Source organism: Capricornis sumatraensis, chromosome 12, assembly GCF_032405125.1.
Source record: "Capricornis sumatraensis isolate serow.1 chromosome 12, serow.2, whole genome shotgun sequence".
In the NCBI taxonomy this organism is placed as follows: domain Eukaryota; kingdom Metazoa; phylum Chordata; class Mammalia; order Artiodactyla; family Bovidae; genus Capricornis; species Capricornis sumatraensis.
The window spans coordinates 57,578,612-57,601,638 of NC_091080.1; the positions used below are offsets into that span (position 1 = coordinate 57,578,612).

The 23,027-nt window shown below is 42.2% G+C and overlaps 1 protein-coding gene across 1 annotated transcript; it reads right to left on the bottom strand.

The window, feature by feature from the left end:
* Window positions 1-19,316: 19,316 nt before the first annotated feature.
* LOC138089178 (DNA polymerase epsilon subunit 3) lies at window positions 19,317-20,905 on the bottom strand. The gene has a single exon (XM_068984577.1). The coding sequence runs from the start codon at window positions 20,850-20,852 to the stop codon at window positions 20,409-20,411; it is 444 nt and encodes a 147-aa protein (XP_068840678.1). The 5' UTR covers window positions 20,853-20,905; the 3' UTR covers window positions 19,317-20,408.
* Window positions 20,906-23,027: the final 2,122 nt, after the last annotated feature.

The following is a 23,027-nucleotide window of genomic DNA, read 5'->3' on the forward strand; positions in this document are numbered from 1 at the left end:
AGGTATATGACAATAGGAAGTGTGACTGAGGGTCTGGGGCGGGATGAACATGGCGGCGCATCGGGGCCAGGGGTTCCCGGTTGTGCTCTCAGGGCTTGCCATCGCAGCTGGGAATGCTCGTTTTGTGGGCTCCTGGGTCCCCGTCGATCGGCAGCCAGTGAGCAGAGCGGAGGGCTGTGGACCACAGATTGAAGATGCATTCCATGGTATTGCCAACTGAAGTCTTCTCATCGCTATGGAGTATCTGTCCATGTCTTCAGGAACTTGGGCTCTGGAGCATGCAAACTTCAAGAGTTGTTCAAGGGCTTCGTTGCCCCTGGGCCTGTGGAATCTTCTACACAGGAATTGAACCCGTGTTCCCTGCATCGGCATTCTGAATTGGGATCCTTCTTGGGGGCACACGCATCACTCAGCCGAGATGGATTCCAGCGAAGTGGATCCTGGGAGGTTGGTAGGACCTCTGAACTGGAGCCTCCCATCTCCTGACCTCTCCAGAATTCTGTAGATCATCCAGAGGACCCAAGACATGGTGGTTACTAATAGACTTCCCACAGTACTTCTTCATTCCACGTGGACTCCTTCAAGGGCAGTGAGCATCGCAGCTTCCCTTGAACTTCGTCTGGATTGAATGACAACAGGCTCAACTTTTCATTCACTTGTATGACTATGAGCAGTTTGACAAGTTGAAGAAGATGACTCATTTGTAGTCTTCCCCATCAGCTCATTCCATCTACTGGCTTTAAAATCATTTAGTACAGAGCTCACCGTCTAGGTGTTCATCCGGTGTTTTGTTTGCTTATCATGCAGGATCATTTTAAAAGGAAAAGCATGTGTGTATGAGTTAGAGCTCTGATCCCAAGAGTCCATGTAGAAGCTTCCCCTGAGAAATGTATCGTTTTGGCACCAATGCTACTGAAATGTGTGAATGTGGCCTACCACGCGTCCCAATAAGTGTAAACAGCTTCACATGCTACTTATTTGAAACGACCAGTACTCATGACATTCCATTCATCTGAGGACTCAATATGGCCAACTTAGGCTGTGTTTGCCAAACAGACTTTGAAGCATTCTTCACACAGTCCTTCATCGATGCCAGTTTTCAGATCGAAGAAACCCTTGCTCCGTGAAGTTTGTGAACACATATACTCATGTTTTGTTTGAGATTTTAAAGTCATTCTTCAGTTTTGTTGGAGGAATGGTTCTGTATATGCCCCATGGATCCCCAAATCCACTGATGTTCATGTGTCTTGGGGCTTCCCAGGTGGTTCCAGTGGTAAAGAGCATGTGGAACATACCCATGCAGGAGACATAGGAGATATGGATTCGATCCCTGGGGCAGGAAGATCTCCTGAGGGAGAGCATGGCAACCCACTCCAGTATCCTTGCCTAGAGAATCTCATGGAGAGAGGAGCCTGGTGGGGCCTAGTCCATATGATCCCAAAGAGTTGGACACAATGTAAGTGACTTAGCACAGCACATGATTCATTGTCAGAGCTAATATAATGGAGATGACATGAAAAGAAGCACCAGCGGGCGAAAGTCAATATCCATCACTTTTCAACTTTGGAATGTATTGTGATATTTTAGGTCCATATTTGTATGACTTGATAGTTGGCGAATCGATGTGTATGAAGGCCTGATTGTGTTATATGTATGTTGAGGGAAGATATATTTTTATGTGGTTTGACATATGGGTCCCATTTCATTCGTAGACATCTGCATACTCACCACTTATCATCATTTGTTTTGAAAAGACCATTGTTTGGAAAGGTTGTTGTCTAACCATGAAAGATGCTTGAATTCTTGGGCTCCTTAGAGGAAGAATTCAACCCGGGGCCAGTGATGAGGCTTGATCACTCAGAGCTTTTGTGTCCCAACGTTTTATGAAAGTATAAAAGAGAGAAAGCTTCTGACATAGACATCAGAAGGGGGCAGAAAGAGTGCCCTCTACTCATCTTTAGCTGGATGTTATCTAGCTACTAGCAGTCTACTCATTAGAGAAAGGAATGGCAACAGACCCCTCACCCACAAGACATATGGAGATGACCGTGGCACCAGCTGAGTCATCCTGGGCCATAAAACGATTGATATGAGCAAATAGATAGCTTCATTCACATAGATCAGGAGAACCATGTATGAGTAAAGCATATTGGTTTGTCAAGTCAGTTCTGAGCCTTTGGGCAGAACCTACTTGAAGATAAGCGTCTAGGGTAAATACATAGTACATTCACATAGCTTAAGGCAAACCTTTCCATAAGAAAAATGCCTTGGTCAGCTCAAAGTATGAGAAAAGTGAAGTTCAGGTGGAACCAGGTGTCATTATAGCAACACAGAATTGTAAGAGAAAACCTCTTTTTAAATTTGTATCGAGAAGGGGAAAGAAGAGAACAGCTTGTTTCCTCCTGCCTCGGAAGTGACAGATAACAACTGTCTGACACTTGCACCCCGTCTCCTCCCTTTGGAGACCCCTGGCCTTCCTGGCGGTTACCCTCTCAGTTTCATTCATTGAGTGTTTTCTGCCTTGTGAAACATTGGGCATAGCAGTATGTGTTTATTTAGGGGCATTTCATCCAATTTCATGTAAATGCATATGTGAATTAGAAAGTTTGACATGCTGTTGCTTTGTATACCGATTGGGAAATGTGAGCCTCCAGGTTTAATTTAGTTTTTCATGTTCATTTTAGGGGTACAAAGAAAAATAATATGACTGCTAAGATCAGCTTTCGTATTTTTTGCCAAATATGAATTGAGATCACATCGATCGGAGATGAGTCTGTGCATGAAAGCCCTAATATCTAAAGTTAATTGACTTCACTACCATGGGATGTTTTCCTATCTATTGAGGATTTACTACATGTATTTCGATTTTAACTTTCTGTCTTACAGCCTTGTTTGCAGATCAAAGCTATTTGAAATTGTCATCTGGTTTTCAATGGCTTGTGAGGTTATTCATGAGTGGTTTATGAAACCAAATGGATTGTACGTAGCCATACTATGTTGTCATTCTGTGAATCTGAAGAATGTCTGAAGCATGTCTGCAGTTATGCCTTAAAGATTCACACAATTGATGTCCAATATTTATCTCAATAGACTTGCTTTCAATGTGTAGTTTCCTATGCGTACGTCTCTCCTTATGGATTTGGGTAGAACTTGTATTGGAACACTGAAAAATCTGTGATATCAACCGTGCTGACCTTCTTTCTGGTGGTCATCATTAAGATTTTCACGCTCACTGTCACTTTGTGCAATGCGATGGATCCTAGTGGAAACAGGTGCTGTTCATCCTACTTTTGTGAAGATTGAACTCATCGTAGAAAGTGGAATGTGTTGAAATATTTATGGTATAAATATACCTTGTGTATATAATTAAAAAAAAAAAGAAAGTGTGACTGAATATGCACATATACATATATACCCATAAGCAAAATCAAAACAATCCAACAAAAATAAAATACAATAGACTGACCCGGTGAACAAAGGAAACCAAAAATTCTATCTACCAGAAGAAAACTAATTAAAGCACAAAGTGGAAAACAAGACTAAAGCAAGGTGCCAATTGGGGAATGGCAATGAAAACAAAACTAACAAAAATGTTGAGAGGAAAGGAGAGAAAGTAAAGAAAGAAAGAATATACACATATACAGATATGCAAAGTTAAATAGAGGTAAATAAAGAAGATTTATATACATTAAAGATTAACTGCAAGGGGAAAAGAACAGTAGGAAAAGCAAACAAAGGAATGAATGTAGAAAAAATAATAATAGGTTTAAAATTAAAAGTTAAAATTAAAAAAGATGAAAAAGAGGAAAATTCCACAGAACTGCAAAAGCCCAACATAGAGGCAGAGGTTTATGACAACAATATAAAATGTAATGATAACCCTGTAAGCAAGACAGCAAAAGAGACACAGATGTATAGAACAGTCTTTTGGACTCTGTGGGAGAGGGAGAGGGTGGGATGATTTGGGAGAATGGCATTGAAACATGTATAATATCATATATGAAACGAGTTGCCAGTCCAGGTTCGATGCATGATCCTGGATGCTTGGGGCTGGTGCACTGAGACGACCCAGAGGGATGGTAGAGGGAGGGAGGAGGGAGGGGGGTTCAGGATGGGGAACACGTGTATACCTGTGGTGGAGTCATGTTGATGTATGGCAAAACCAATACAATATTGTAAAGTAATTAACCTCCAATTAAAATAAATAAATTTATATTAAAAAATGTGACTGAGAAAAAGAAAAAAAAAAAGCTCAAAAACTTAATTGGATTTTTTAGTGCCAATAAAATCAACAACTACAATGGGGGGGGGAAAGAAGAAAAAATCCAAAAGAATCTACAGAACAAGTCAACAAATAAGAACAATAAATGTTTTCCTTGTGTCACTGCTGTCAGAGTCCTTTCCGTCGCTGCGAGCCACAGTCCACCTTACCTCCCTAGGATGCCCTCCAACTCTGTGCTGATCTCTGGACCTGCTGTGGGGGCAGCTCAGATTCTAATCTGATCCTACTCTTGTGTGTTCTTGTCTCTAACGTCTACAGCTATCAGAGCTAGTGAGTTTTCTTTTGTGGACACTCTCAATGGTCTTTCATATATTCCATAGACACAGAGTCTGCTTAGTGGATTTAATCTGCAGCTTGTACAGCTGGTGGGAAGGTTTTGGGTCTTCTTCCTTAGCCACACTGCCCCTGGGTTTCAAGTGTGGTTTTATTTCCACCTCTACATGTGGGTAGTTCACTGGGATTTAGCTCCTCAGGTTTCCCTGAAGGGCTTGGGTTTGCCCCTGTGAGGGCCAGGTGCGGAGGTGGTACAGCTGCTTGGGTCACAAGGGTTCTGGCAGCACCAAGTACTCAGAGGGGTGGGTGGCTAGGACAGCAGGAAAAACAGTGCTCTAGAAGGATATGGCAACCAGTATTGGCCAATAGGCTCCAGTATTGTTGCCTGGACAACCCACTCTCTGACAGAGAAGGCTGGCAGGCCACTGTCTACAGGGTTGCAAAGAGTTGGACACAACTGAACTGACCCTGCGAGCATACACACAGGACTTTTTCTGCTTGTGGCAGCTCTGCCCCAGTGAGAGTTGAGTATGAAGGTGGTGAAGCTGCTTGGCTTGCGGGGACCCTGGTGGCACCAAGTGTTCAGGAACATGGACTGCCTCTGCCACAGGGGTTATGGCCCTATCAGAGTCTTTTTTTGAGCCTTTTGTAGCTGACCATCAGAAGGCCTCTTTGGCCAGTCTTCCCCATCACTCTGCTCATTCAGGTACTTAGACGGCTCCCTTGGCTGGGGTCCTTCTCTGCTGTTCAGCACATCAGACACAAAGAGGGGCCCCCCTGGCTGGGGCCCTACTCTGTAGATCAGCACGGCAGGCTCTTAAAGGGGCACCCTTGGTGGGGTCCTACTCTGTAATTCATTGCATCAGCCATTTGATGGACTAGCCTCTCTGTTGTTCAGCTGCTGATGCTGACGTGTGGGGAGAGAGAGGCTATGGTGATGGCTCCAACCCCTACGAGTGACTCAGCAGTATCGCCTTGCTTCCATGGCTGCCTGGCTTTCCTCCACAGGCATTTTCCCACCATGATCTCCTTCCTCACATCCCCTCAATCTGTCTCTCTGCAGTCAGCAGTGGCCCTCATCCTGGGATTGCTCCACAACCCCTAAACCCCAGCTCCCAGGTGCTGTGCCTTCCAGGAGGCCAGTGTTCCTATCTGGGGTATCTATGGCTGTGGCAAGGGCTGTCTGATTCTCATTCCATTTAAGCTGCCACAGATCAGCTTTTTCACTCTCAGCCTTAAATGTTTCTCCTCTGACTCAGACAATTGGCCCGCTGTGGGGATCGGACCCCTGCTTCAGTTCTCCCACCAGCTGAGGGCAGGTCCGGTTCTACTAACACTCCTGTTTTCCCCCCTAGTTTCTTCCTCCTACCAAGTTTTGCATGGTTCTATATATTCTTTTCCACTGGTTAGGTACTCCTGGCCACTCTCAGCTGGCATTCTGCATGCACTTCTGTGTCTGAAGGTGTATTCCTGATGTATTCGCGGAGGGAGCTCTTCTCCATGTCTGCCTATTCCTCCGCCATCTTGTTTTCCTTTTGCTTTTTTTTTTTTTAATCAACTTATTATAAAAGGTCATATAAACATTTCTTACACTGTCCTTTTTTATTGGAAAAAGTGTTTTGGACCATTAAGTTTTATTTGGTATCTTTAATTATGCTATTGTTACAAAAATAAGTCCAAATTTTGAACATCTGAGTTTTAACTTCCTGTTTTCCTGATGAGAGAATACACATTCTGTATCCAAATTGTCACTCTGGATCAACCTGTCCTTGGAGATTTGACTCAGATCTTTTGTCCTATGTGCTGTGAGAGACTCAGTCCTTCCAAATGTCTTAGGGAGTTGAGGGGACAGGCACCTCCATGTCTCCTGACCCTTCTTGACTTTTTGTGCCTGCTTCAGCTGGTGAGCCCAGCTCCTTGCTTCCCCACCTTTGTGTGCTGTACTCTGCACAGGTCACAGCCCAGGTCCTCCTCCTCCACATTCCAAACCTGTGAACAGCAGGCCTTCCCTCAAGTTCAGGTTGATGGAGTTGCTTCATTAAAAGAAGTTAGAATTATAGCATCCTTAAAATTAAATACATAATATTGTAGTTCTCAAAAAATCTTTGGTCCTTGGGAACTTCATACCCCACCATTTTCAGCAGGCTGACTGATTTGTAATCTTTCTCTCTTGGGTTTCCATCTTCCCTCTGGTCTTGACTCCATCCTTTCAAGTCATGTTATTTCTTATACTGAAAGTTTAATTATCTTGTTAAGTCCTGCCATTTACTGGGGCATCTCTTCAAGATCTTAACTTACACCTAATGTTTCATCTTGGCATATTCCCAACCAAGACATTTTTTTCCCCCCCTGTGAGGAATTTTGACACCTGTTGTCAGTCCCTCCTGGCACACATCCCTCCTCTCTCCTTTTCAATCACATGAATTTAAACCAGAAGAAGCCATGCTGTCTTTGGACTAAACCTTTTGATATTCTCATTATTTTAAGTGTCTTATCTTATTTCATTAAAAAATATTTAAGGTTATTATTTTTCTTACATCAAAAGAGCTAATGAAAAAAGTATGAAAGCCGTATATGTTGTCAAATATAATAGAAGTGAAAATAAGTAAAAGTGAAAATATCAGATTGGCTTTTACAAAAATTATTTAACATGCATTATTTCAAAAAGTTTTCCTCCACTGCTGCATTAAATTTTACTCCTTTTTTCCCTTCTAGTGTTTCAAAGATGGTCATTCTATTTCTATTATTTCTATTTTTATGGTTGTGTGTGTTAGTCACTCAGTTGTATCCAACTCTTTGGGACCCCATGGACTGCAGCCTGTCAGGCTCCTCTGTCCATGGAGCTCCCTAGGCAACAGTACTGGAGTGGGTTGCTATTGGTTAGGATCAACTTAAGGGAATATATATATATATATATATACACGCATATGTGTATATAAGTTACATATATATAAACCTATCTATCAACAGTAGTCAATCAATAAGAATGAAGCCATATAAATTCTTGGCTAAATGAGAAATTTAACACATTTTCCAGTTCTCGAAAATTGCTGAAATAATTGCTCAAGTTTTAGTTCCAGATTGTTAATTTTTTTATTTTGTACTTTCAATTTCAAGACACCCCCCTGCCCCTCCATGTTTTAGAAAAATTGTGTCAAGTTTCAACAAGAATTCTCCAGTATTCCTGCCTGGAGAATTCCATGGAGAGAGGAGCCTGACAGGCCAGAGTCCATGGGATCGCAGTCAGACACGACTGAATGACTCACAGAAATTCTGTGTCACAGAAATAACATTCACACGTTTAGGACATGACAGTAAGTATTCCCGGATTTATACCTGGAGCAGGTATTTGCACCGGATTTACCTTTCTGTTTTTCTCCTCACCACCTCCAGCTCCACTGTCTGATTTTGTTCTCCACACAGATTAAAATGCACACATATGCACACATGCATGTATGCCCGCACACTCTCCTGCTCAACCAGAGGGACGTGGTAGGGTCAATAAAATGATGTAAAGACTAGCCTCCTGAAATCTACATCAGAGCAGTGCAATCAACCACTTAACAAGAATTAGACTGATTTCCTGAGCTAAATCAGTCACGGTCTCTGCCCTCAGGAGCACACAGTGTTGTGGGGGCGATCAGATAAGCCCAAAGGAAACATCACCTGGAAGAAAGACAAGGGGATGTAGAAACACTGAGTTCAGGTCCCTGTTCCACCACTGGTTGCCACATGAACTGCAATAAGTCAGTTAATTTCTCAGTCTTATTTCTGATTTCTTCTAATAAAAACAGCTTTAAATTAAAAAAAAATTTTGAATTAAGGGCCACATAGTTTGGCAGCAAGAAAGAAAAGGATAAAAAACAATGAAGAGTCTGCTCTCAAGGTCTATAACCCACTAGGGAGGCCAGAAAGCACACCAGATAATGTGAGAACATCGGTGTGTTGTGTGACAAATAACCCTTCATGGTGCCCCTGTGAGGTCAGAGTTGGTGGAAGAGGAGAGAGATGTTATTTAACATCAACTGAGCTCAAAAACACTTCATTTAGTACTTGTTTTGAACTCTGGTCTCAGTTTGAATATAGCAGGTGGGACACAAAATTGGCAAGAGAGAGAAGGAAAGTTCTGGAACAGGTGGGGTGGCGGCCTGGGCAGCTGGCCAGTGTCTGGTAGCCACGCTCACCCCCAAACAGAGCATTCTACTATCAGATCGGACCTGTGCCCACCTCACACGGTGTCTCCCATCTGTCTCAAAATATTGACAGCCCGAAGAAATGATGTAAAAGAGCAAATAAGAAGTGAGGAAGAGAGCGATTACCCAGGACAAACAAGAACGAGGGAAGTCAGCTGTTCTCCATTCTTCCCGGGGACAAAGAGTTCTGTTCTCTGATGGGTCTCAGGACATTATCTTACTGCACTTAGCACTTTCTACCTTGGATTGCGGTTGTTTATGTGGGAGGCTTATCTGCCCCGTGCAAACTGCAAGCCCAGAGTTTGCCTCTTTCATCTTTGGAGACCATCCATGCGGGCCTGGCACTTAATAGAAGCCCAGTGACCATGGGTTAAAAGCACAGAAGGGCTGGAAACCACAGTGGTAGGGATTTAAATCACACAGAGTTGAGGACTGTCTTCTTAAGGACACAGTAAATCAGGGAATAATTTGCTGAGGAATATTATCTCCTTCTCTAGAGGTTTTTTTTTCTGTTTTAAATAACTCATTCTCATCAATTTGTAATGATTTAAACGTGGTCTTGTGTGTGGCCAGAGGGAGAGAGCACCCGGCACTCAGGGTTCCTTCCAGAGTTCAGAGCTCTGCCTCTGTGATGGGAAACATTAGCTTCAGCTTCTCTGCCTTTGAGTCCCTCTCTTCTTCCACTTCCTGGTCAGCCAGGTTTGACTCCACCTGAGAGTGTTGAATTCAGAGTAAGATGTCTGCATCTTGTTCCTTCATGAAAATATCCTCTTACCTGGAAGAGAGATCTGGGTTTGGGCTTATATGGTGGCACAAGGTCTGGCCCTTATCTGAGGCCCTGGCAGGGCTCTGTTTCTACCTGCTTTGTTGATGGTGCACTTTGGAAGAAATCAGATGACAGGGCTGCTTCCCTTTCTGCTCCTGGAAAAAATTGAGGCTGTTAATGATGTGAGGGCTTCCCTGGTGGCTCACATCTGCTGGCAATTCAGGAGACCTGGGTTCGATCCCAGGGTTGGCAAGATCCTCTGAAGAAGGGGATGGCAACTCACTCCATTATTCTTGCCTGGAGAATCCCATGGACAGAGGAGCCTGGTGGGCTACAGTCCGTGAGGTCATGAATTGTTGGACACGACTGAGTGACTAAGCAATGATGTGAATGTTTTTTGGATATGTGATTATCTGGAAATCTTTCAAATGGGGACTCTAACCTTGGCCTGAAGATTTTTTTTAAGGTATCTAAAATATCTCTGATTGTCTCTGGTTTTGGCCCCCCAATACCAGCCATCTATATAGAGGCCAGGAAACGTTTCTCCCCCTTTCTTGATTCGAGCCTGTGGCACTAGGTGAAAATGAAGGGATTTATTTAGTTTTAGCTGCATCAGGCACACAGGCTCTTTATTGCAGTGCAAGGACTTCTCTCTGCTAACTAGCCTGCCATTTCTCCCATTGTGGTATGCGGGCTCAGTTGCCTTGCAGCATGTGGGGTCTTAATTGCCTGACCCAGGATTGAATCCGTCATCTGTATTAGAAGGCAGATTCTTAACCACTGTACCACCAGGGAAGTCCTGAAAATGATGAGATTTCTGACAAGAGAACCAAATTCTTCCTTTTGACAGTGACATCATGTTTCTCCGCTTAAAATTATGTTGTCTCCTAAGTCTAGCTAATTTTCAAACAATTTTGTAACAAGACAGTCAAGGACCACTGAAAGTTCATCCTTCTAGGCTTTTTCTGTTTTTTGATGTGTAGTTGATTTACAATGCTGTGTGAATTTCTGCTTTACAGCAAAGTGATATATACATCTTTGTGTGTGCTGTCCCATCGGTCATGTCCAACTCTTTGCAAACCTATGGACTGTAGCCTGCCAGGCTCCTCTGTTCATGGGATTCTCTAGGCAAGAATACTGGAATGGGTTGCCAAGCCCTCCACCAGGGGATCTTCCTGAACCAGGGATCGAACTTGTGTCTCTTGTGTCTCCTGCGTCTCCTGCATTGGAAGGTGGGTTCTTTACCACTAGTGCTACCTGGGAAGCCATATATGTATATTCTTTTGTTTTTTTTAAATATTCTTTTCCATTATGGCTTATCACAGGATACTGAATATAGTTCCCTGTGCTATACAGTAAAACCTTGTTGCATCTCTCTAGTTTTGATTTCTTGTTTCACTTGGGGTCCAGAAATAGCTCATTTGTTTATATTTCTTGCAATTTCCTCTTGAGAAATGATGATAGTGAAGAATGGTGAACTCTTGGTGGTTGGATGAGACCAGATTCTTTGGGAAGGAAAAGAGAATTGTGTTGAAACATTGAGGTGAAATGTCCTGAACCCTCAGTCTGTGCTCCTGGAAGTTGGAACAGTAGCTGTGTCTTGTCACTCACTGTGAAACTCCTTATCTCCACCTGAGAGAACCAGTGAGCATGTTGAAAGTGGGTCTCCAAGATGCCATCAGACACTCAGGTGCAGTCACATTGGGCCATCAAAGGACCGATTACTCCACTACACATATTCTGGGAGTTTTAATCATCCAGATTTGTGCTCTCCAGCCCTAGGTGGCTACTGAACACTTGAAAGGGAACTAGTCTAACCTGAGATGCTCAGTGACTGTAAAATACACACCATGATTTTGAAGACTTAGTACAAATAAAGAATGTATAGTAACTCAGTGATTTTTTCATTGTTTGCATATTGAAATGGTGGTATCTTAGATATACTGAGTTAAATAAAATACACCATTAAACATAATTTCACCTGTTTTCCTTTTATTAACATGGCTATTAGAGCATTTAAAAATTCATGGGTGGCTTGAATTATATTTCTGTTGGATGGGGCTGGTCTTGCTGTTGCTACTGTTGCTAAGTCACTTCAGTCGTGTCCAACTCTGTGTGACCCCAGAGATGGCAGCCCACCAGGCTCCCCCGTCCCTGGGATTCTCCAGGCAAGAACACTGAAATGGATTGCCATTTCCTTCTCCAACGCATGAAAGTGAAAAGTGAAACTGAAGTCGCTCAGTTGTGTCCGACTCTTCGCAACCCCATGGAATGCAGTTCACCAGGCTCCTGTGTCCATGGGATTTTCCAGGCAAGAGTACTGGAGTGGGTTGTCATTGCCTTCCCCAGGGCTGGTCTTGACAGCATTGGAAAGGTCTAGGGGCAAATCTCCTCATTTGATTTTCTCCTTCACTCTTTTTCTTCTAAAACTGTCAATTTGGGCAAAGATGCTATGCTGTTTTGAAAGGTGCATGTGCCCTTTTCCTCATGCTTCTTGTTTTTCCCATGATATTATAAATGTCTTGTGTGGCTTTAAGTTGTAGAATTCATAAACCCACAATGAGAGATGACTATGATGACATACCATTTGGTATGGTGCTGGCTTTGGGAACTACAACATTGAACAAGATCTAGCTGTGGCCCCTGGAACCTGCTGTCTAGAGATAAGGCAGGTAAGTACCAAACTGCTGGAATCATATTTAGGAAGTTTTGTGGATTCAGAAGGATGGATGTTCCATTGAATTGCTTGTTTCTATATTCTCTCTGTCTCAATTATTTTTGTATATGAGTTGTTTTATGACACAAATGAAAGACAGTCATTGTTAAAAAGAGGAAGAAAGAAGAGAAAAGAAAAAGGAAGGAAGAAAATACCAATGGAGCAGAAAACACAAACCGCACTGTTGCCACCATTGGCATCTGCATATGATCCTTTCCAGGAACAAGTCTCTCAAGAGTCAGAACTCAGACTTAGATTAGGCACCACAATAAGGAGAATTAGACTTCTCAGTGGCAGGATCAAGAGAGTCAGTCAGTTATTAACTGCCTACCTGTCTGTCCCTTTCTCTCTGATTTTTGTTTGTGTTGTCATCTGTGTTTGCTTCATTCCCAGGCTGACTTTCTGTTTATTCTGGAAAGAAAGACCCCGGAAGCTCAGACTTATATAATCCTTTGCATCTGAAATGTCAGTAGAGAGGAGGGGAAGAGAAAGAAGAAGAAGAAGGAGAAGAGGAGGAAATGGGGAGGAGATAGGAGGGTAGGAGGAGGGAAAGAAGGGGCAGAGAAGGGAAGCTGGAGAGGGAAACAGAGAGGGCAAGGAGGGGATAGGAAGAAGAGGGCAGTGGGTCAATCATTGTGTTAAGAAAGAGTAATCCAACTGGTCTACCCAACAAAATCTACTGACAGAATAGGCAAAGAATGATTTCCCAGAAAGGCAGAAAAAAAGGAGCTTTCTGTCTACTACCCACCCAACTACTTACTAGCCTACCTATATATCTGGCATAATTAACTACTTAGGGGGATGAAGGAGACAGGAAAGTGCCTAATTCTTTTTTTTTTTTTTTTTTGAGATTAAGTACTTCATAACAGTGCAGGCTCATTTTACTGAAAAGGGCAAGACCAAAGCCAGATTAATAAGACAGATAGCCTTACCTCAGTGTGACCTTAGACTGTGCTTTTTCCAAGAAAAATATTATCATTCCCCTTGCTGAGGTGTGCTGACCTCTTTCTAGTTGACATTTCTGGTAAGAAAATCTGGTGAGGAGACTGAACAGGATGTCAATACTCCACGTTCACGTTTGCCCACAGTAGGAAGGTCCATCTCTCCCTCCTCACCCCCATCTCATCAAAGAGAACTTGGTGATGTTTCAGTCAGGGCTGCAGGTGCTGCTTGATTTTGCTGGGTGCCGGAAGGACTGAGGAGCAGTTCTCCTCTTTCTGATGGAGGAAGGGGTGTTGGGTTTCTCAAGGGAGGGACAGATGGGCTTGAGGAATGAGCTACAACGGGGGTCAGGGGATCTGAAGCAACTGTCTAGAAGGAAAAGAGCATTTTATTTTCAGGGGACACCCTTGTTGTGAAGACCAGAGTCTAGCAGCGCCTTCTGTTGTGGTTCAAGGGAACAATGGCATTGGATCGCATTCTTGCTTTTGTTTCTCCTATCATTCGCAGTGGGTTCAAGATGGACCCAACTCTGCAGCAGCGACATTCTTACCAGGCTAGGCAGGGTCTGGGAAAGGTGAGGGTCGGGTCTGCCTTGACTCTCTCTGGGGGAGCTAATGGAGAGCAAATGTCAGTCCTGAGAGGAAAAAGTTGAGAGACCCATGTGGCAGCAATGAGTAAGAAGACTCTCTAGGTATAGGAGACAATAAGAAGGAATTCACTGATCTTGTACTCTTTTCTGCAGGAAGAGTTAGTGAGCTATACCTTTAGACCAAAAAGGAAGAAGTTCTGGCATTTTCGTAAGTTTAGTATATGTCACCTGGAAATATCAACATCTCCCCTGTGGATACTTGTCCAGCACAGAGCACATCTATTGTCACTAGGGTTGAGTTCATACTTTAATAAAGACTGACCAGTTTCTAACAGAGAGGAGCGACTGTGGCAAATACTAAAACTTGAGTGCTCTGAACGTCTGTAGATCTCAGACCCCATGAGGGTTCTCCATGCACTGTCTGCATGACACTCAAGACACCTCTCTCAGTTTGCACTAGGATTCTTCTGGCACTTGATAAAATGAAGGGAACACATAGCTTAGGCTGCACAAAGGTCAAAAGGACACACATAAATAACGGGTACACATATCAAATAAAGAGCAACCTTTGCCTCTAAAACTGATACACCACCTGTTAATCTGATCATGTAGAACATGGTTCTTAGACTAACATTGGACATGATAAAACTTGATTTACAGAACAATGTACCTTATAAAATAAATGATTGCAAAACCCTTTGAATACAGAAAGTCTTATATGGACGTTTAATGATCCTGGCAATTATTTTACAACTTAATTGTGGGAAAATGAAAGGAATAGAGTGGCTTAACGAATTCAAAAATTTATCGGACTGTGCGTTATAAGGGAGATAAAAAAAGGAGAGTTTGTAGTTTAATGTCACATTCTGTGAAACCTACAATCAGACTTCTCAGCATTTTAAAAACTGGACAGAGTGTCCTTAGATGAAAGGATTTTGATTATGTAATTATCTTTAAGGGAATTATATTTTACATTCTATGAGCATAATCTTTTAAAGAAACCACAAGTGTTTCTGTAAACACTGGTATGGCATAAAGGTGGGAGAGCTGATGAGATATTACATGGATAAAACTTGTGACTTTTTCCATGTGGGTAGAATCTTAAAACCTGGCCCTGATGGACAGGGAGGCCTGATGTGCTGCAATTCATGGGGTCGCAAAGAGTTGGACACGACTGAGAGACTGAACTGAACTAAACTCAGATTTGAGCACAGCTGAAATTGGGTGGGTTTCCGTTTTTTTTTAAAGAAACCTATATATTCCAATAATAAGATATTAACTAAGGTTTTGCAGTGGATTTATGAAAGGCGATAATGCATACAGTACATTTTGCTAAGGATATTTGTACCATCCATAGAATTTCCCTGAGAGCTGCCTGGTATAAGTTGAATGCAAATGGATGTTGGAGTTTTATTGTATCTGGTGTTCCAAGTCTAAAAAAATAGCTAACCATGCCTGTTCACAAGAAGTGCTCTTGGCCTTGGGGTTTTTATGCCATTGGTCCTTGGCTACAATAGTTCATATATAATAAACAGAGATTAAAGTTGATTCCTATCATGAGATGAATAATATTTAACACAGCTATTCAACGTATCTGGCTAGTAACCTTTAACCAAATCACTGGAATAATTTGATTTTTAAAATCAGATTTCATTTTGCTTTGACATGAATTGATTCACTGCCTCCAACTCAAGGTTTGAAATGGACATTTAGGCATATGTGGCTTCTTAGCCTGTATGAAAGGTCAATGCCCAAACAATCTTTCATATTTGCAGTTCAGATTTATTCTCTTACAATCCTCTTGCAACCCGTCTGCATAGGGTTTACACCTTTGAGGTGTAATCCCAAGTCATTTATCACTTTTTCTGTACACTAAAATTAAATGGCTTAATTCTCAGGGGATTAGTTGAGAAAACATTTGCTGTTTCGGCCAAGCCTCTATAATCTATATTTCTCAAAGTTGTTAAAATGTCACATTGAAAGAGGGGCAAGCAAACTAACAATAAAGTTCAAAGAGAGTAAACTATATTCTCTCCAGTTATTGCAATTTTTATCGGTCTCATTGATGCTGGAGAATAAATGCTCATTGCTATAAATTTCAGAAACTCAAGAAGATTTGAAAAGAATCAATGTTACAAATAAATGTGTCACAAAAAATAGGATTTTGCTAACAAAATCAAAAGCTGACTTTTTCTGGGGAAGAAAAAAAAAATGGTGGGCTTTTGTTTTCCCACAGATATTTGAGAATTTCCAGACTTTTAAAATCATGCATCTCTTAGAAGTATGCCTGAAAAAGGAATGCCTGTAGTTGAGCAGCGCAATGAACCAATTAATGAACTCACTTTCCATTTACCCTTGAACTGTAATTGCTAATTGTTGTTGGTTAATCTAAGAAAAGCCTCGGGCCTTTATTGGAAGTGTTAGCATCTGAAAGCATTGGTTGCCTGAGTTTCCTCAACTAAGTACTCAAGACTTGTGAAATCTAAACATACTTGTAAAAATCTAGGCATCTTTTTAATGTCCATCAATAACCTGTAATCAAGGTGGGGACGTATTAGCAAAACAAATGAGCAACCTTTGGAATTAAAAGGTAAATGTAAGAATTCTGGGATAGACTAATTGCTCTTTCATGTTACAGCTGTTGGTTGTAATTTGGCCCACAGCATAGTTTCTTTCCTGCAAGAGCGACTCCGTGTGCATGTGTGTGTGTGTGCATATGCACATACGTACACATCTAGGTAATTACCTCTATAGGGAAATTCAGTCTTTTAAGCAGCTGTATAAAAGAATTATGTGTCAACAGCTTTCTTTTTACTTGTAATATTTGCATAGACAGAGTCCCTTTCCCACCCTTATTTGAAAAATCTCCTTCCTTCTTCCTTCTTAGTCATTAATTTCCTCTTCTCTCTGACATGACCTTGAACACCCAGGTATTCCCCACATGGCCTGTCTGCCTGTGTGGGAGCTGGTTTCCTCACCTGAACCTATGTGTACTGACAAGCGCCACGTCTGAGTGACAGACACTGTCAGGACAGCTGTAGCCTGATGAACAGAGGTGGGGTGGTGATCCCCAGCTGGCAGGAGAGAACTGCTTTAGGGATGTACTGTGGGTGTAAAGTAAAAGTGTTAGTAGCTCAGATATCTGACTCTTTGCCACCCCATGGACTGTAGCTCATCAGTCTCCCCAGGCCATGGGATTCCCCAGGCAAGAATACTGGAGAGGGTTGCCATTTCCTTCTCCAGGGGGTCTTCCCAACCCAGGGTGAGAACCCGGGTCTCCCTCATTGTGGGCAGATTCTTTACCATCTGAGTCACAAGGGCATTCCTCCTGTGGGTGACAGAGAAACAATCACCCAGGTCAGCCAGTCAGCAGGAGGCCCCATGTTTCATTGTGACTAGATTCCAGTCTTGAGCCACCTGTGCCTGGCACAGGCTGAAATGCAAAACTCAGCTGACCCTTCAAAAAGTAGCCATGAAGTTGCAGGACACCATCAATAGCAAGATTTGATTGTAAGATTTGATTGTTATGACTTTCTATGGCTACAAAATGCATGAAGTAGATACACCACTCCAGCACTCTTGCCTGGAAAATCCCATGGAAGGGGGAGCCTGGTAGGCTGCAGTCCATGGGGTCGTGAAGAGTCGGACATGACTGAGCGACTTCCCTTTCACTTTTCACTTTCATGCATTGGAGAAGGAAATGGCAACCCATTCCAGTGTTCTTGCCTGGAGAATCCCAGGGACGAGGGAGCCTGGTGGGCTGCCGTCTATGGGTCACATAGAGTCGGACATGACTGAAGTGACTTAGCAGCAGCAGCAGCAGCAGCAGCAGATACACCGAACTGTGATCAGAGCTTGGGGACGACCACCGTGATCAGTACTGAAGACAAAGATCACTCTCGTGTCCTTCAAGGACCCTGCAGATAGAGGCAAAGGAAGTGACATAGCCCTGCAATAAGGCCAGGACAGAGGGATGCTGGCTGCCAAGGGGACATCCCCATCTCCTAGTTTGGAGCCATTTCTCTTTGTTTATGGGCATGTAGTGTGTTCACAGCAGGAACTGGGATTATGAGATGATGGACCAGATGTGAGGGAGTGGAGCCTGGGTTCAGGAACACCAGTCAGAGGCTACCAAGAGAGTCTGAAAGTCAATGCACACCTGCTTTGGGTGATCTTGGTGAAAAGGAAATGTTAGATACATATGTTTTACACACACATATAAACACACACACAGGATTTTTTCACAAACATTAATTCTTTGGCGACACTAACTAGACAACCCTCAGTGACTTTGTGGGATCTAAAGCTGATATAACATTGACTCCTTCTTTAAGAAAAGAAAATTGAAAATAAAAAAATTAATTATGAAGCTGCATATTTGTTGTGAATGAGAAAAAGTTTTAATTTGACAAATGCCATAAAATTTATAGGTATAACATTATTTTTATTAGCTCACGGCTTATGCACTTCTGTAATAGTTGTTTTCCTACATATTTTGGGCTTCATATTTTTTTATTACCTCATCACAGAACAATATTTTTGTAAGGCTGGATAAGAGTCCAGTCTTTCCTCTAGCACACTTGATGCAAATGCATCTTTTGTTGTTGACAAAATGCATAAAACTCATAAGTTTACTGCTACAGAACTGTAGTCTACAGACATAGAGATTCTGGTAAGCTCTTGTGTGCAATTCTCATCACCAAAGGAAAACAAGTACAGTGAGTGCATATTCGTACCTACTCCTTCTTTAAGTATATTCTGACAATAATTGTCTCTTTTTAACTCAGTTTTGATGGGAACCTAATCCTTCATTTCTAATTTTGCATGTCTTATGACTAGAAGAATTTCACAGAATAGCTTTGTTTCCTTCTAAACCTTGCTCTTTCTCTACTACCCATAGACTTAGAACATTTTAAGACACATGTCCCCTTTTGTAGAGCAAAACAGCCTTTGGCCTTGCCGCTTTGAATCACAATACAGGGTGAGTAGGTGCAGTGGATCTTATGGGCATTATTTCTACACAAGAACGAAAGGGCTGCAAACCAAACAAAAATATTCACCAGATCCAAACTAAATATAACTTTTATTAATTCCCTTTCATGCAGAGTTTCTCATTTCTCAACCATGGCACTATTGACATTTTGGACCGTGTAGTTCTTTGTTGTGGGGTCCTGTCCTAGGCACTGTAGGATGTTTATCAGTTTCCCTTGGCTTTATTCTTTATTTTTTTTATTTTTTATTTTTTTTTAACAATAATGTTTTTTATTAGACAAAGCATTATAATTTTCTCAATATTCTTCACTCAATTATCAACAAACTTTCCACTGTATTCATTGAACAAATAAACAGTGTCAAACTACACTTCACTACCTTTCAACCTCCAAGCACTCAACTTAAAGAGACCAGCAAAAAAGTGCTTGGAGCACCAAATGGAAAGAGAAGAACACCTGGAAAGGTCAACAGAGATACTTAGAAGCAGTTAAAGGGGATGGGTTAGGGGAGGAAGTAAATTCCTGAGCACCATAGATTTCCCTCATGGGTCAAAGAGGTTTACAAAATCAGTTTTAAGACATGAGATTAGAACTAGGGACTCAGAGGAACCCATACTCTGAGATACTGCAGGTCATCCAAGTTCCTGGGTTGGCAGAAGTAAAAAAAAGAGGGACAGAGAAAGTGGGAGTGGGGAGCAGAGGAGAGGCAGCAGGACAGAGACAGGTGCTGAGAAGCACAGAGGGAGAAAGCTGTGCCTAGAAGAAATAAAGTTCGGAACTTGTCATGAATTGGAAAACGAAAAGCCATAGTCACAAATCTGGAAGATGGACTACGGGACACAAAAACCTGGAATTTTATACCTTCCAGGAGGTGATGACAAATCCTGAAGCTGTACAGTGGCAGGCAGTGAGGTGCATTTAAAACTAAACCCTCTGTTTTATAAGAGTAAGACTTTGGCAACCTTGCTTAACTAATTCTACTCTGTGGATTTGAAAACAATGTGCCTAGAAGGTAGCCTCCCAAGCAGGTTACACGTCTACAGGCAGTATAGAAGGGCTCTAAGCCAAGTGGGTCTATAGAAAACAAAATTCAATTAATGTTACTGTCAAGTGAAGAGACAGCAGATTTCATTGTTCTCTTCAACCTTTTTAGTAGTTTCCTAAAGCTAAGCCATTCTGATCACTTGAAATAAACTAGTATTGCCAAATACTGTATAATCAAATAGGTTGACTGTGATCAAACCCCAATTTTTCCTGAGCCTTAACTGCCTCTGTGATTTGGGACACAGTTGCAGCATGGAAATTACTATTACTTTTCTGGGGGGCAGGGAGGGAACTGGGGGTCAACAATTGCCTAACTATATGTGTATGTAAACAAAAGAGATCAAACTGACCAATTAAATTAGCCATTCAGAATCCCTCTTGCCAAAAAGTTATAACCTTAAGACTGATTAAGCAAACCAGGATTCTGCTGCTCAGATGTTCTGAGTCTGGGAAGCACTGGCTTTGATGATAATCCTGATGATAATTCAGTTTTTATTTCAATCTTCTCAGGCTCTTCTGCCTAAGACTACTCTGCCCAGCTGGAACAAGCTTCACACAAACGTGTACCAGGTTTTCTCCTGGTTCCTTCCAAGGGGCGTCTCCCCATCCTCCTCAGTTGTCCACTTCCTCCTCTTCATTCTGTTCTTCTTCCTCCAGCCTCTCCTCATCTTCATCATTGTCCTCATCCCTGTTCTTGTCCTGCTCTTCCGAATCTGTTTTTTTGTCTTTGTCCTTCTTCTTTTGCTCTGAAGCTTCCTTCTTGCCTTTCTGCTCCCTCCTATAAGCTTCCAGAGCTTCTTTTAATGGGGTAACGAACCGCTGAAACTCCATCTCCTCCATGGCTGACAGCACATCGCTGGCATTCAGTGTCTTGCGTTTCCCTTTCATCGCAAAGTTGTTGGCACAGGATGTGGCGTACAGCACGAAGACGCTGGCGGCGCGGGAGATGGCGCTCCGGGCCTCCTTGGAGATGTTGACACCGTCCGGGAGCGCCTCCTTGATGATTCTGGTGATGACGGCATTGGGCAGGTTTAGGTCCTCTGGCCTCTCCGCCATGGTCGCGGCCGGGGACCGTGCCTGCGACCTCCTCTTCAGGCCGCCACGGCGTCCGGACTTCCCCGGCTTTATTCTTTAGATGCCAATAATATGAGCCCAGTAATGATAACCAAAAAAGGTCTCTGGACATTTCCAAATGTCACTCAAAGAGCAAAATCACTCCCATTTGTCACTGGGAACCAATACTTTAAACAAATTCTCCCCCAAACCTGTGGCCATTCCAACACTATCTAACAAGTGAACACCGTGAAAAGCAGAAGTTGCCATGGAAAGGTGACAACAATATTTCCCAATTGTAGTTAAAGTATTTTTCTCACAAAAACATGGAAAGGCATCACTGGGTATTCCCCCAGGGCTGGGTAGAAGCCTGGAAAAGGATTATTGTGCCTCTGGGAGGAAAAAGTATCAACACAATGACACTGGTGTGACAATTGTAGTTAGTGCAATGGTCCAGGACTGGGTGATTCTTGTCTTGAAAGAAACAAATCTTCATGCAAATCCATTGTTTTATCAAATGGACTTAAATTCTCATAGACCAATCTATTGCAAAAAACACTGTACTGGCCCTGAAATTGATGTAGGCTTCTTGGCCTGACAAGAAAGCATAAAATCCCCAAACTTCTTGAGATTGGCTGGCAATGAAAACTGCTTCTTAGGATTGAGAGTGGTAGACATTATATTGGAGTAGGGAATGACAACCAGTATTCTTGCCTGGGAAATTCCATGGAGAGACGAGTCTGGTGGGCTACAGTCCATAGGGTCACAAAGAGCTGAACATGACTTGGTGACTGAACACCAACAAAGATATTATGTACCCTAGCTTTTACCCTCAACATGGGTTCTTATTTTAATGAGATCTCATTTCTTAAATTCTGTTCACCAAGCAATAAAAATTATATCACTCTGTTAGCCTATATATTTTATTTTTTTCACTTATTCTCTGTGAATTTTTCTTTAGAATATTACTTTTCTACCGTAAAAAAAAATGTCTTATGATTCTCTTTAATGAAGCATCCTATTTGGATGAACCTGGATGTTCAGACAAGTGGTGAATAAACGTCCAGTGTTTTCTGCATATTTTAAATCTCTGCTTTATCTTTTCCCCTGGTTTCTAGGGAACATAGTGCTTGTGTTTTCTGATGTCTAAATATTGCATCTTTTGCTTTTTAATTCACCTGTGATAATTTGAGGGGTTTCAAAATGAGTGTTCATTTAGAAGAAAATAATACACCCAATGCACCCAAAATATAACAGAGTTTAATCAATCACTGCAGATGGTGACTGCAGCAATGAAATTAAAAGACGCTTACTCCTTGGAAGAAAAGTTATGACCAAGCTAGACAGCATATTCAAAAGCAGAGACATTACTTTGCTGACTAAGGTCCATCTAGTCAAGGCTATGGTTTTTCCAGTGGTCATGTATGGATGTGAGAGTTGGACTGTGAAGAAGGCTGAGCGCCGAAGAATTGATGCTTTGAACTGTGGTGTTGGAGAAGACTCTTGAGGGTCCCTTGGACTGCAAGGAGATCCAACCAGTCCGTTCTGAAGGAGATCAACCCTGGGATTACTTTGGAAGGACTGATGCTAAAGCTGACGCTCCAGTACTTTGGCCACCTCTTGCAAAGAGTTGACTTATTGGAAAAGACTCTGATGCTGGGAGGGATTGGGGGCAGAAGAAGAAGGGGAAGACCGAGGATGAGATGGCTGGATGGCATCACGGACTCGATGGACATGAGTCTGAGTGAATTCCGGGAGAAGATGATGGACAGGGAGGCCTGGTGTGTTGCGATTCATGGGGTCGCAAAGAGTCAGACACAACTGAGCGACTGAACTGAACTGAATCAAGCATCTATACAGAGGTTTATGAGAGTAACAGTTAAGATGTAGCCTTGGATTGACTGAACCCTTTTCCATTGCCTCAACTGTATCTATTGAAATCTATCCCAAAGTATGCTCTTCTAGTCTTTGGATATTTCTAATTCATCCCTATTCCTTTGGTCCCTTTCTTATGAGCAAGAGTCAAATTCTTATTGAATTCTGAGCCCAATTAAAAAAAAAAAGAAAAGAAAAAGAATTTTTTCTTTTGCATTCTCTAATCATGTCGCTTTTGTTTTCTTTTATCATTCTGCTTCTTTTTCCTTTCCCACATGTTGCTTTGCTCATGGTATTTTTTAT